The sequence below is a fragment of the Borostomias antarcticus genome, assembly GCF_949987555.1.
Source record: "Borostomias antarcticus genome assembly, chromosome: 1".
Lineage (NCBI taxonomy): Eukaryota > Metazoa > Chordata > Actinopteri > Stomiiformes > Stomiidae > Borostomias > Borostomias antarcticus.
Genome location: NC_140234.1, coordinates 41,551,551 through 41,565,362, shown reverse-complemented (window position 1 = coordinate 41,565,362; position 13,812 = coordinate 41,551,551). Strand labels below are relative to the sequence as shown.

At 46.7% G+C, this 13,812-nt stretch overlaps 1 protein-coding gene across 1 annotated transcript; it reads right to left on the bottom strand.

The window, feature by feature from the left end:
• Positions 1-1,298: 1,298 nt before the first annotated feature.
• zbtb38 (zinc finger and BTB domain containing 38) lies at positions 1,299-5,470 on the bottom strand (the record flags this gene model as incomplete). Its single annotated transcript, XM_084462005.1, has 2 exons — positions 2,076-5,470; positions 1,299-1,317 (listed from the first exon to the last, which is right to left on the bottom strand). Exons 1-2 carry the CDS (start codon positions 5,450-5,452, stop codon positions 1,299-1,301), a joined length of 3,396 nt encoding a protein of 1,131 aa, XP_084318131.1. The 5' UTR covers positions 5,453-5,470.
• Between the last annotated feature and the right edge of the window lie 8,342 nt (positions 5,471-13,812).

Here is a 13,812-nt window from a genome sequence, read left to right as displayed (position 1 = left end):
TACGGCTTGATAAATCGCAATGTGGGGGGGGCAAATGGCGTACGCCTGAACTCGCGAAAAAGACCGTGTAAAAGAAGGCGTACCTCAATGATAAATGAGGCCCCTGGGCTATTTGTTTTAGCCATTTGTTTGTAAACAAGTCTCTTACTGCCATCTAGTGGAATGTATGTAATAAAACCACTGATTGCTGCTCAGTGAGTCTCTTAGTCAGTCACAGACATTCGCATATATAGGGATGGCTCCGCTGTTGTGGTTCAGCCCAAAAAAGGTGTATTTGAGTAAAGGTGTACTGAGCAATTTGCACATAGACTTAATGCATGACCAACATAAACATCTACAGAGGGGTTTCAAGCATATCTACTATGTATTGTCTTGTGGTGGACACAGAGGGACATAGTTGACCCCGCAGCCTGGGGGCGGGACCTGCTGCCTGCCACGCCCTTCCTGTCTGGGTCCGGGTGGTGAAGGAGGCCCAGGCCGTCACGTGAGGGGACAGCATCGCTGGGTCGACGCCCTCCATGACACTTCCATCTCATTAAAAACTTAGTGCTCAAACTGATATTGGTTTCTGGAGATCCAGTAGCCTCTGATGCCAGCAATAACATCAAGAGACTCATCCATACCCCAGTGAGAGAAAATAGGAGCACTCAGACTTCAACGATTAGAATTTACCCCCAGGGCCCAGTAAGGTGTTACTGCAAGGCATTTCTAAATTCTTATTCCTTTTCACCATTCATTATTTTGCATCTCATTAAATTTGCTACATAAGGCACTTTTAAAATAATTGACAATATGTACATGAAGTGTTGTAGCCGGGTGTTAAGAGTGTATATGCCTATAGAACGGTCCCATACTTCAAATATTATTTGAGTGGAGTATTTCCTCCGCCCCACTCCGCCCTAAGATTAATTATGGGTGATCGATATGACACCCACCACTGTGTTCTTTATGATAAGGTGGGCTGGCCATCTCTTTCTCTAAGGCGTAACTACCACTAGTATTTGTTTATTTTCAAAGCCATCCCAGATAGCAAGCGGATCTAGGCCATATATGGGTCGGAACTAAGCCACAAGGGCCAGATCTGGCCTGTATACAGGTATGGCCCAGATCCGATGGTTATCTGGGATTATTGGTAAACTTCCACCTTCCACCTTGTCTCTGTTGGACTGGACCCTTGGTACCTACCAGACCCAATCAAACGATTGGCTTGTTCTCAGGGTTCCTCGAGTGCATTCTGAACTTGGAAGGGCTGCTTTTTTCATGATGCTCCTTGTACTTGGAATAGCTTACAACAGGCTCTAAAGCTTGAGGTCCTTCCTTCAGTCACAGAGTTTAAGTCCATGGCTTTAGACCTATGTACTTCAACCTGTAACTGTTTTTAATTATTATTATTATTATTATTATTATTATTATTGTACATTGCATTTGTTTTGTTGATTTGTGTCTGTGTTAACTCGTCATCACTGTAAATGAGGGAAACCTCAGTGCTTCTCGAGTATAAATAAAGGTTTGAAATTAAATTTGATTTTCCGAAAAATTTATTAAAACAATTCAAATACAAGTAGTTGCTTCAGGGCTGGTAATTTGCTAATACTCAAAACACAAGGCAATTGTTATTTTAAAATAAAAAATGTGTATCTTTAATTGAGGACTGGTGCTAGTCCACCCTAGTCAGATAAGATGAAAGTCTATGTGTGTCTGGTGTCAGTCATGAATTCCAGCTCTGCACAGCAAAACTAGACATACAGTTTGTTGAGGGTGAAAAAAACATTCTCTTTGTCCAGGCTCTTCTCTGGCTTGTGATGAGATGGGACGCCCCCTAGTGACAAAATCTTTTTCCTTGGTCAAAGGGCCCTTCTAGCTGAGTGTTTCGCTGCCCATACAATCTGGCCTTGGATGTTTTGAAGTGATTGCATGTTGGTCCCTACATGTTTTTTTGACATTTTATGTGTAAATTTGACTTGTGTCGATGCGGGGGTGAGACACTGTTTTTTTTTACGTTTGGCCTCATGATTCCATGATGGTGTCTATCACTGTCAATCCTGACTGGTTCCTCCAATTTTGAACTCTTTGACATATAGTCATCTGTGTCCTCCTCCCTGTCTTCAAACTTAGGCTCTATTTTAAAGACATGATCTATTGATTCTTTGCTCTCTCTGCTCTCTGTCCTCTCCCCTTCTGTTTTGACGGCGTGTTCGGTGTGTTTTCCGCGCAGGGCGGCTGTGTTTTTGGGCTGTGTTAGGTGGCGCCCCTCCCCGGGTTTGTTTTTGGGCTGTGTTAGGTGGCGCCCCTCCCCGGGTGTGTTTTTGGGCTGTGTTAGGTGGCGCCCCTTCCCGGGTGTGTTTTTGGGCTGTGTTAGGCCACGCCCCTCCCCGGGTGTGTCCTGGTGCTTCCTCTCATGGCTTCTCTTGGTGGCCAGGTAGAGGAAGCGCTGGGGGCAGAAGGAACAGCGGTAGCGCTTCTCCGTGCTGCCGGCACTCCGGGCTGCGTTCTCAAAACAGGAGCCGTTCTCCACGCAGCTCTCACATACGCGTTCTCCACTGGCTTGGCTCGTCTCCAAGATGGAGGCGTCGCTAGGAGGGCACTGCTTACTGCAGATTGCGCAGAAACTGGGGTGTAGTCCGATGACGTGTGCTTTCAAGCCAGACTCTGTGATAAAAGTGCTTGAACAGATGTTACAGGTGAACATAGCTTTTAGACTATTGTTTCTGAGGCAACGTATCTCTGAATTCTCCCTTGAAAAGCTCTCATCTGCAACCCTGTAGCTTGTATGCGTATAGTCCTTACCGGCCATGGGGGCTATGGGTGTCATGGAATAGCTGAAACGTCTCTCCTTCCTGTGTCTAGATCTTAGCTTCTTACTCTTCTTTTTGGGTTTGTAAGAGTAGTAGGGCCTCCATAGACGGTCGGCCATGTCGCGGTCCGTGGCGTCATCACACGGCTCTGGCTCCATGACAGAGGAAGTGACCTTGGTCCTCTGGCGGTGGCGGCGGCGGGAATCAGGGCCCTCCACATCGCCCTCTGCAGGCCGGTTCAGGCCTGAACTCTCCACCTCATGGCTCCAAGTTTGGCCTCTCTTCTTCTTCCTCTTCCTCATGGGGAACAGCTCGGAGCCCTTGATCTTCCGGCGCACGACGGCCTCGTTGCCGATCTTCACCGTGATCTGGCTGTGGGGCGGGACGCAGCCACCCACGGAGGGCCCCGGGCATGCCGGCTTGGCGATGTACGTCTCCATTTTCTCCCAGACCTCCTCGCTAGGCGCCAGACTCCGTCGCTCCGACTGAAGCCACGGGCCAGGCGTGGCCTCGACTCTTTGCGCTGCGGCTGACAGTTCACTTAACCTGTTCACAGTGCTCAACGAGCTTCGTGGCATAATTTCTCGTAACGGCACATTGTGACTTTTGCGCCCAGAGCCTGGTGCCAAGGACTCCCCATCTGGCTGTGTGTTAGCCAGTCGGGAAGTAGCGTTGTAGCTCATCGAGCTGCGTCGGGGGTTTGACGGGGCGTCCTGTTTCCTCGTGCCTGCTGACGGGAACTCCCCGTCTCTGCATAGACCCCCCTCGTCCGCGTCCGTGCCCAAGCGCTCATCCACTCCCTCCTCACGCAGCTGATCAAAACTGACGCGAGGCATCACTGAGGCGATGGTCTTAGGGGTGGCCATGAACGTCACGGGCATCGAGAACAACAGGGAGGTCGCGCCGTTCACGTCGCCACTCTCCTCCGACGGGCGGGCGGGAGAAGTGCAGCCCAGCGAGGTTCGGTCGCTGCCCTCTGCCCCCTCCGAATAGGTCTGACTGTAGGTCTTATAGCGCCTCTTCCTGAACTTCATAGGCAGGAGTCTATAGAGTTTGATGGGGTAAACGCTGCCTTTAAATCCACCGTTCGCCGAGTTTTTATTCACCGCCAGTCTGGGATCTATCCCATGGGAAGCCTTCTGGTGGCTCTTCAGGACATAGTAGGTCATGAAGGTGTCGAGGCAGAAGATGCACTGGTACCGGCGCTCTCCCGTGTGCCACACCTCATGCTTGGTGCGGTACTCCGCCAGCGCAAACACCTTGTTGCAGTAGTGACAGGGGTACGCCCTCTGCCAGGAGTGCACGTTCTCGTGGCGCTTCAGGCTGGACATGGTCACGTAGGCACGTCTGCACACGCTGCACTTATATGACCTCTGACCCCCGCCTACCGGCTTCGCCACCCTGGCCGCAGCCGGCTGCCGAGGTTTTGATTGGTTCAGCTGGAGGTAGTCCGGCGGCGTGTCGGGGTCAGGCAGGTCAGGAGGAGGAGTCACTAGGCTGTCCGTGTCCGCCATGCTGTCTGCATCGTGCTCCTTTCTGGCCTGGTTGTGGTCGGCCGCTTGCTCTGGTGAGCCTCTCATGTTTTCACAGCCATGGACCGATTGGTTGCTTGCCTCCGTGTGAGGAGAGAGCGCGGGTGGGTCTAACTCCATCTGAACATCACCGATGGCCAGGGGCAGCCTCATGGACGCCGGCCTAAAATCCTCCTCCGCCTCAGCTTCTGAGTACAACGATGCCGTTACTGCAGGCGTTTCGGTGACATTCGTCAGTAATGGCCGACCTCCGGCGGTTTGTGAGGTTGCACGGCGTAGATCCGAAGTCGGAAGGATACTTTTGTTTAAAGGGCCGCTCAGTCCGTGGTGCTTTCTGGGCGGGCCAGAATTGCGGCTGGCTAATTTCTTTGTGTATGAATGCGAGGGCTTAGTTGGCTTCTTGTGGTCCCACTGACTGGGTTCAGGGGCCTTGTGTCCCTGGCTGACTGCGTAGGAGTGCTCTGACAGGGCGTGTGTGGGCTCCGTGTCCACGGCAGGGCTGCAGGGGGCGGGGCAGCCGGCGGGGGGCGGGGCCGGCTCCGGGGACTGCCGCGCCCCACTGCGCAGGACCAGAGGGGTGAAGGGGTCGTTCCCCAGACCCGCCTCAGTGATGGAGAAGGCATTGGTGATTCGTGGGCCTCGGGAACTGTCTGGTTCCTTGGGTCTACGGGTCTCCTTCTTAGTTTCCTTGGGTACTGGGGCCTGTCCGGGGTCTGGAGTCTGAGCCGGGTTAGAAACGCTCTTCGTCTGTCGGGGCCCTGAGCTCCGCCCCTCCTGTTCCACCAGTCTCTCTAAGAAGGGAATCCCCAGTCTCTTCCCCGCCGCCACCAGACCCCTCTGCTCCTCTGAGCCGGCCAACAGCACGTTAGAGGTGTAGATCAGGTTGAGGATGTTGGCGAACACCTCCGCCCTGAGATCCGTCAGCTCCAGCAGCACCTGGCGGTCGGCCCGGCCGTCCGGGACGGCGATGAGGGCGGTGCGGAAGTAGCCGCTGCAGGCGGCCAGGACGTTCCTGTGGGCGCGGAACTTGACGTCCTCCACCACCACGGTCACGTCGCAGAAGAGGCCCCGGGAACGCTGCTCGTTGAGCTGGCTGAGGACGGCGTGAGGGTGGGCGCCATCCATCAGGCCCGGGGTACAGGGGGACACCTGGGGGTGGGCGCCATCCATCAGGCCCGGGGTACAGGGGGACACCACGGTCATTCTGGAGAGAGAGAGAGGGGTGGGGCAAGGAAGAGATATTACATAAGTGATTTTGAGATATCTGTGAGTTTCTGAAAAAAACCAAGTGGATAAGACAAATCTGTTTCTTGAAAGCGATTGATGTCAACATGATGTATTACAATATCAGAAAAAGGACGATGTTTGTTATGATTATTATTATTGTTGTTAATAACAACAACAATAATAATAATAATAATAATAATAGTGATAATACAGTAATAACAATAACACTTTACAACAGGAATATTAGTTATAATATAGTTTAGTTGATGGATTTCACAAGGAAGCAAACTCTGGGATTAATTATTTTCGTTTAGTTTGGTTTTACCACAGAGATTATATTTCTTTTTGGCTCTAATTTGGAGGTACGGGTCATAGATCAGGTTAGGTTTTGTGTCAGTATTATGAGAAAGCATCCCATCTCTTCTGATGTTGTAACACCAGATGGCAGTAATGTTTAAAGAGATTTGCAAAAGACCTAGGAAGTAGGCTACAGTACTGTTATGATAACCTTCTTATCAAAATGACAGTGTCTGACCAGTAGAGAGCTCTCACAATTACTGTACTGACAAATAACCATATCAAGCAAAGATCATGTCACTTTAAAGGGGAACAGAAATAGCCAACTAAGAACTGATCACGTGTTGTTCCTCATATTTAAAGAGAACTAGTAAATTCATTACTCCCCAAAAAACAGATAAAACCCCAAAATAAATCACATTTCCAACATTGATATTTACGTTTCTAGCTGTCTAGTGCCGCCATCTTTAAATTCCACGTCACACTACGTCACTGGTATGGTGAAACCGGCGGCGCGTTTAAAGCAAACAAGAATATAACTAGCTAGCTAGTTGTAAAGTAGCCTAAAAATGAGCGATTCAGACGACCAGGAGAGAGAAATTGTGGTGCCTTTAAACCCCATAGCGTATGCGTATGAGCCTGTGCGAGAAACACCAATCGTGCAGTTTGCAGAGGAAGAAGCTGAGGAACAAGTGGTGGTTGTTCGGGGTCAGGAGCGGGTCGGCCGCAACGACTGGTGCAGCTGTGGGGTTGCATCCCAATGCCGACCGCGGTGGAGTGTATTTGCTGCCAGGAGGCAAACTTGGACGATTTTGTGGTTGAAGGCCAGTGCATTACCTCGAAGAGGACCTTCCAGATGTTATGTGGGGAGAGAGATGTACTGGAGGTGGCTATGCTGTCCCTGAAGGACATCAGGGCTGAGACGCTGGAGCGTCCCATAAATAGCAGGTAACGTTAATGGATTATGGAAGGTAGCTAACGTTAGCCAGCCCAGGTAGCCACGTTGTGTCAGAAACGCACGCTAATCATCATTATAATCGAGACACCCTAGGTGTGCAGGAGCCCCCCTGTTTTATCACGAATATAGTGGATGATTCGTGCTCTTTCAGACTGTAGAAGTTATGTTAGCTAACTTGCAGTAAGTAGGCTAATTCTTCTGATTGTTTCTGACGTTCACAACTCTACTATAGGCTGCCGTAACGTTAGATTACACGAGTTAATTTAGCGGTGTCAAAGATGGGCTATAACTCAAGGAAAGTTAACAGACCGACCGTCTTTCATCTGTTTGTAGTCTGTTGTATTTTGTTATTTGCATAGTTTTTGGCCATTCATTTAGGCTATTATTACCTAGGCGACTAAGCCTTGTTGTAGCCTATCATTACTGTAGGCTAGTTTTTTTATTTTTAATTCTGGACATCAATGCAAATGCATGAGGCAATTCTCAATGTTCATTCGAGTTTAAATAAAGGTAGCCCAAATAACATTTTGCATACTTTTTTCAGACTCTTCAGGTTGACAGCCTACAGACAGTTCACTCTTTGGACGAGAGGGCATTTGGGGAAAAGATACCGGATTCCAATCCCATCCTGCGCTGTGGCTTTCATCAGGAATTTGTTCCCCTCTCCTGAATACCATGGATTTGAATATGCTTGTGATGAATTTGAAATATAATATACCATTGTCTGTTTCAATTCATTTTTTGTCTTTATCTGCTCGTATCCCTGGCTCTCGTCTGCCATGTCGATTGCTGTAGTATATGCTTAGGCTATGCTTTGTTTAGAATATGCTAATAATAATAATAATAATAATAATACGCCTTACACATACATATGATTATGGAAGTATGAATGAGTATGAGTGAATTTTGTACTAGAGTCGTCATGTAGCCTGCTTATATTATCACACTATTTATGATACCTTGCAAATTGAAAACCGGTATGAAAGTAATTTAAAGTAATGCAATTATGTTCCAATACTCAAATAGCCTACCCCAACGTTTTCAGAAAACTGAGTTTGTGTTCCACCTCAAAAAAGTATCTCAATTAGCCTACACATAAGCGCCTGCGCAGTCACCCACCCCATCTGCGTGCGTGAGTGTGATACAGTTGGAAAGCGACAGTTGAAAGTGAAGTTTCCTGTTGTGTCCGATGAAACAAATCATTCGACTTGATCGGCGAGATACCATCCAACGTGGTCCGGTGTCGACACGATACAGCATAGCCTATATCAAGTACTATGTAGCCTAGCCTACATCCTCATCTCCTGGTGGTCCCCCCACTGTTAATCCTACCTCCTGTATGAGTTACAGTACCTAAGTATCCTTGATTATGTGTAAATATGTGTAAATTCATAATGTATATCGTTTGTATAATTATGCCTTTACTGTGAGATGCCTGTCTTTGTTGATTGTGTTGTTCATAATGTGCAGGGCCAATGCATTGCAATTAAATTCAGTAAATCTCCAGACTTACATTTGGTCCTCCCTGGTGAGAAAAGGTAGGATTGATATTTATGGAATTAAATAGAATATTTTAAAGAAATTTCGAATTATTCATAATGTTGTTTTATGATTACTGTATTGTAAGTGTAACCCACATTTTATCTTGGAACAGCCCAATGCATTAGACTAGGTAAACTGGTTTGATGTTTGAGATTACACCTGGATAAATGTCAATATTGTAGTTTTTAAAAACGTACATTTTGTCGTAGTTTGGGGGGGGCGGGGGTTATTACTATGTAAGTAGGCTATTCATGATTCAACATATTTATTTTTTCGCTGGAAAAAGCCAGGCCAGCCCTAAACGCACGCGCCCTGTCTACGTGTAGACTACGTTGTAGTTTCTGCAAACCGTGCGGGATTAACCATTGTTTGTTTTTTTTACTATGGGAATAACTCGGACTCAGTAATCTCGGATAAAAGTATAGAAGCAAATCCCCCAAAATATTACTCTCACACTTTGGATTAATTTATTCGAAATTAAGGTAAGACCATATGTTTGCTATCTAGAGCTCTACCTTGTTCGAGAAAATGTGTAATAAACTGTTGTGCCTCGTGTGGCATGGCGTTGTTGTGAAGTAGCCTAATTGTGGTTGTTATTAACGATTAGCCTTGGTGTCCAAGTTATAGCCTAACGTTATGGGTAGCCTAGTTGATCGATTCGGCTTCCATCCATGACATGTAGGCCATATAAGACCATTATTGAAACTTGTAAAGTGGGGGCCACTAGATAGCCTAATCACTGACTGGCTTGTTAATTAGGGTTATCTAGAGACTGGACCAAAATACCAAGAGAAAGAACGTTTTTCGAGTTTAATTGCTATGCAGGCTGGAAACGGTGTGCGTGTCTGGCTGTGTGTGCATTTGCGATGTTGAAACTGGACTGGTAGCCTAACGTTAGATCTCGGCAGCCTGGCTACTTGAAAAGTAGATCTTGGTTCAAAAAAGTTTGAGGCTTGATTAGCTTGTGACTCGTAGGCCCTATTCAGTTTATTTCAGCAAGCTGCAACTGCTTAACCTACCAGTATGTCCTCTGCCTGACTTGCGCGTTTGAGCGCTCTTTCTCTGCGGCTCACGCACGACTGGCCCTGGCTCTGGGTTGGTCTGTCTGTTGTCCCTACGCTGTAGCCCGAAAAATCAAAAATAGTTGGCGTTGCCTCTGGCTTCAGTCGTCTGGTTCTTATTTTCTCAATTTTCCCTGTCTTGTCGAATTGGTAGCTCTCCACATAGTCCGTTGGCAAGAAATGATCGCTGCAGACCCTGAATTCCGGCGCAGTTGGCGGGCTAGCTCGTTTCAGAGCTGCTAGCCAGCATTGCAGGACGGCTTTCCTTTTCAAAGGCAATCGGTGGTAGTGTGTCTCCAGACCGGCTGATGTAGTTCTGTAGAACTCGTTACTACAGCCTGGAGCAATACAATAAACTCCCCCCGTAGATCTTTTAGCAGAAGTGGAAGCCATTTCAGTGTGTACAGTAGCTAGCATTACAGTAGGCTAGTGTACAGGAGCTAGCTATAACCATACCAGTGACGTCACGTTCAAAAGGGCTGCGCCCTAGTAACAAAACAACAAACTCGTATCACAGTTTTCTCATTTATAGCTAATTTGGCAGTTTTGAGTATTGGACCATGTATATGACTAATAAAACATCTGTTATGTCGCCTTCACTTCCTATATCATTTCCACTCCTCTTTAAGTTCACATCTTACAATTAGCCATATAGCATTTGGATGTCCATTTAAGAATGTCAATCCTTATTATTATTTTACAATAGTAACACAAACTGTAGCCTAAATCTAATCGTAATGAAAGTACTAACAATTGTTTTTAAATACTAAACTGCTCCGAACCACAGGCTACTGCACAATTCCTGTTTCAATACAGTATCCTTATTTCTTTGATAGGATAAATCCACATTTTAAAGCTGATATTTCAAATAATAACTGACTGAGGGAAATTGGCCCCCGGCACCCACTCGCCTCTCAGTTTTTGAGTCACCAGCTGTCAGCTGCATTCACTCCACACTATTAACATTGAAGTCAATGGGCACTTCCGCATCCGCACCACCAATTACGTCAGACTGACCAATATGGCAGCTGAAGTGAATAAGGCGAATGCTAATGCTGTTGGCTCTAGCAATGCTGTAGCAGCAGATGAGCCAGGCTAAAGATGCAGGTAACACTCATTGGCCGGGTTTCCCAAACGAGTTAAGAAGCACTTAACTCCAAAGTACTTCTTAACTCCCATGCAAAGGGTTGCTTAAGAAGGGTTCCCTATCGGGAAACCCGGCCGTTATCGTTATTATAAATAAGTCTGTAGACAGTGCCCCCCCCCTCCAATAGAACCTCCCGCCCCTCCTGAAAGACCCCCCAAAAAATGAATGCCAACAGTCACAGACTTTTACAGTAGATCGCTAACGTTTTTAGCATAAGTCAATGGAGTTTAACACAGTGAAAATTAGCATCGGAATTAGCGGACATTTTCTGACTGGGAGTGAGAGATGCTGAAATGAAAATATTTTCGGTTGCTGTAGCTAGCTACATAAGTAATGTAGCCACAGTTAAGTATGTCTTCTGATGTTAGTAACTGTTACTGTTAACAGTTACTCTAGGGGGATGACCACAGCCCTTAACCCCAATTACCAGAGGCACATTATCAGACACCCTCATACCTACTTAGCATGCAGTTGAAAAGAGAAATATCATAGGTGAGCTTGCCAATGTATCAAAAGTAGACATAACCAGCTATGGCTGGACAAGTATCACACAGGATCACTATATTACAGTGATAGTCCACTATGTAAATGAAGGCCAACAGACGTGTATGACTCCCAAAGTGGTAGTGTAGTATCGATAAGAGTATCGTGAAGTATCAGTACCGATAAGCAGTATCGGTATCGATATCGATAAAATCCTAACGATACCCATCCCTACTCCTGTCCTCCTCAGTTTTTTGAGTCACCAGGCGCCACTGATATACAGTATATATATATATATATATGAATATCATATATATTCATATATATATATATTTATTTTTTGCAGGGAAAAAGCATTTTGTCAACATTGTAATGTCAATTGTTTAATTATTTTTTTCAGACGTGTCTGTGGATAGGCGGAGGCGAAGCCTCACATCATCCCTGAAGACCCGCCTCCCGCCCCGCGCTCCGTCAGGCCTCCGTTGTCATGGCAACACGCCGTGGCGCAGCGCTCGCAGGCCGGGCGGCGGGTGGCTGCACTATAACCGTCCGGGGATCTGGTCTCTCTTTGGTCTCTCTCGCAGCCATCACAGTCTGAGAGAAACGCATCGAAGAGCAGAGCGAGCTACAGCGCCATGGTGGATCCCCTCTGTCTCCGCTCGGATACTGTGTGTGTGTGTGTGTGTCTGAGTCTGCAGCAGCAGTGTTAGCTGATGGACATTTTCCTCTTCCGCTCACAGCAAGCGCTGTGCTTCAACCTCGTAGCGTTTTCATCTACGAGGCACAGGATACTTGTCTACCATTTCAGTTGATTGCTTTCAACATGGTGTGATTATGACCGATTTCTCCCATTCGATGTGGTTAATTGTCGCGGTGCATTAAGGGAAATGTTGAATTTGTCATCAACTGATTGTTTTTGACACACTTCCAGTAAGCTCATGACTGAAAATACCATGTGATGTGTGGTTCAAAACCTGTCAGTTCTCCCTTTCTCAGCAAACTACAAAGAGAGAAAAGCCGGCATCTACCGGATAACACGCTCGGCCGAACAGTGAGCCCGAGCCCCGGTTCACACTCTGCTTCCGCTCTTAAACATGGCTGTAAACCGCTGGTATAAACTAGGGGTGGGAGAAATTGCATATTTTCCTTTCCGGCATAACAGCCATATTTCTTCTGGTTAACCGGTTACCCGCTGAGCAATTTGCGTTAATTAATGAGACTAAAATAGGCCTAACGTTACCTGGGTTTTGATACAGGCAACTTTGCAAAAAGCATGAGAGGTGCACTTATAGAAATTCCTACTATCAATGATAATAATGTGACAAAAACACCACGATGTGACAGTCCACTATGATGTAAAATTATAGCCCATATACCAGAAGTTGTCGGCTCGAAAAAATCACGGACACAAGTCTGATTCAATCTCTAAAATAAAACACTATAGGCCTATAGGCCAACTCGGTCAAACAATCTGCACTTGATCCCGTCTCGCCTATCCTATACGCATAAGATCTCTGTCAAAACTAACAACGAACTACTCTCGATATGGCAAAACAATAAACATTTGTCAGGAATCCGGATCAGATGAATATATTTGGTTTAGTGCAAGATGAAGCTGTAGACTTCTTCACTTGTCCCTATTCCCTAGCGAGCCTTCCTATGAAACAAAAGACAAGACGGAATAAAACAGCATTATTATAACGAACAAAGAAGAACGGCTGAACGCGATCACATCGTCACTTGCATTATGTCCATAGAAACAGACTCGACAAATTAATTTAATAATTATAGAGGCTGGTTAGCGGCATTTTTTTTTTATTATACATGATTTAAATTGCAAAAAAAGAAAAAAATGAATACAGGTTAGTGATTTTTAGTAACCGGTAAGGCATTTGAAGGCTATCCAATCCGGTTAACCGGATTTCCGGTTAACCCCTCCCACCACTAGTATAAACATGCGTAACGTACCTGGGAGAATCAGAGACGAGGATGCAGAGCACAAACAGGAAACAACGTCACGCTGTGTTTCTCCTCTAGTCTCATGCTGTCACACTGTGTTTCTCCTCTATACTCTCATGCTGTCTCGTTGTGTTTCTCCTCTGTAGTCTCATGCTGTTTCTCCTCTATAGTCTCATGCTGTCTCGCTGTGTTTCTCCTCTATAGTCTCATGCTGTCTCGCTGTGTTTCTCCTCTGTAGTCTCATGCTGTCTCGCTGTGTTTCTCCTCTATAGTCTCATGCTGTCTCGCTGTGTTTCTCCTCTATAGTCTCATGCTGTCTCGCTGTGTTTCTCCTCTATAGTCTCATGCTGTCACGCTGTGTTTCTCCTCTATAGTCTCATGCTGTCTCGCTGTGTTTCTCCTCTATAGTCTCATGCTGTCTCGCTGTGTTTCTCCTCTGTAGTCTCATGCTGTCTCGCTGTGTTTCTCCTCTATAGTCTCATGCTGTCACGCTGTGTTTCTCCTCTGTAGTCTCATGCTGTCTCGCTGTGTTTCTCCTCTATAGTCTCATGCTGTCACGCTGTGTTTCTCCTCTATAGTCTCATGCTGTCTCGCTGTGTTTCTCCTCTATAGTCTCATGCTGTCACGCTGTGTTTCTCCTCTATAGTCTCATGCTGTCTTGCTGTGTTTCTCCTATGTAGTCTCATGCTGTCTCGCTTACGACAAAAAGGTTCTTGGACGGCGAGTGAGGAAGGCGAAAGTAGACTTTGTGCTCTAGAGTCAAGGCTGCACAGCAGTGCCCACTGTTCCAGGCAGAGCTTTAGCTGTCCCC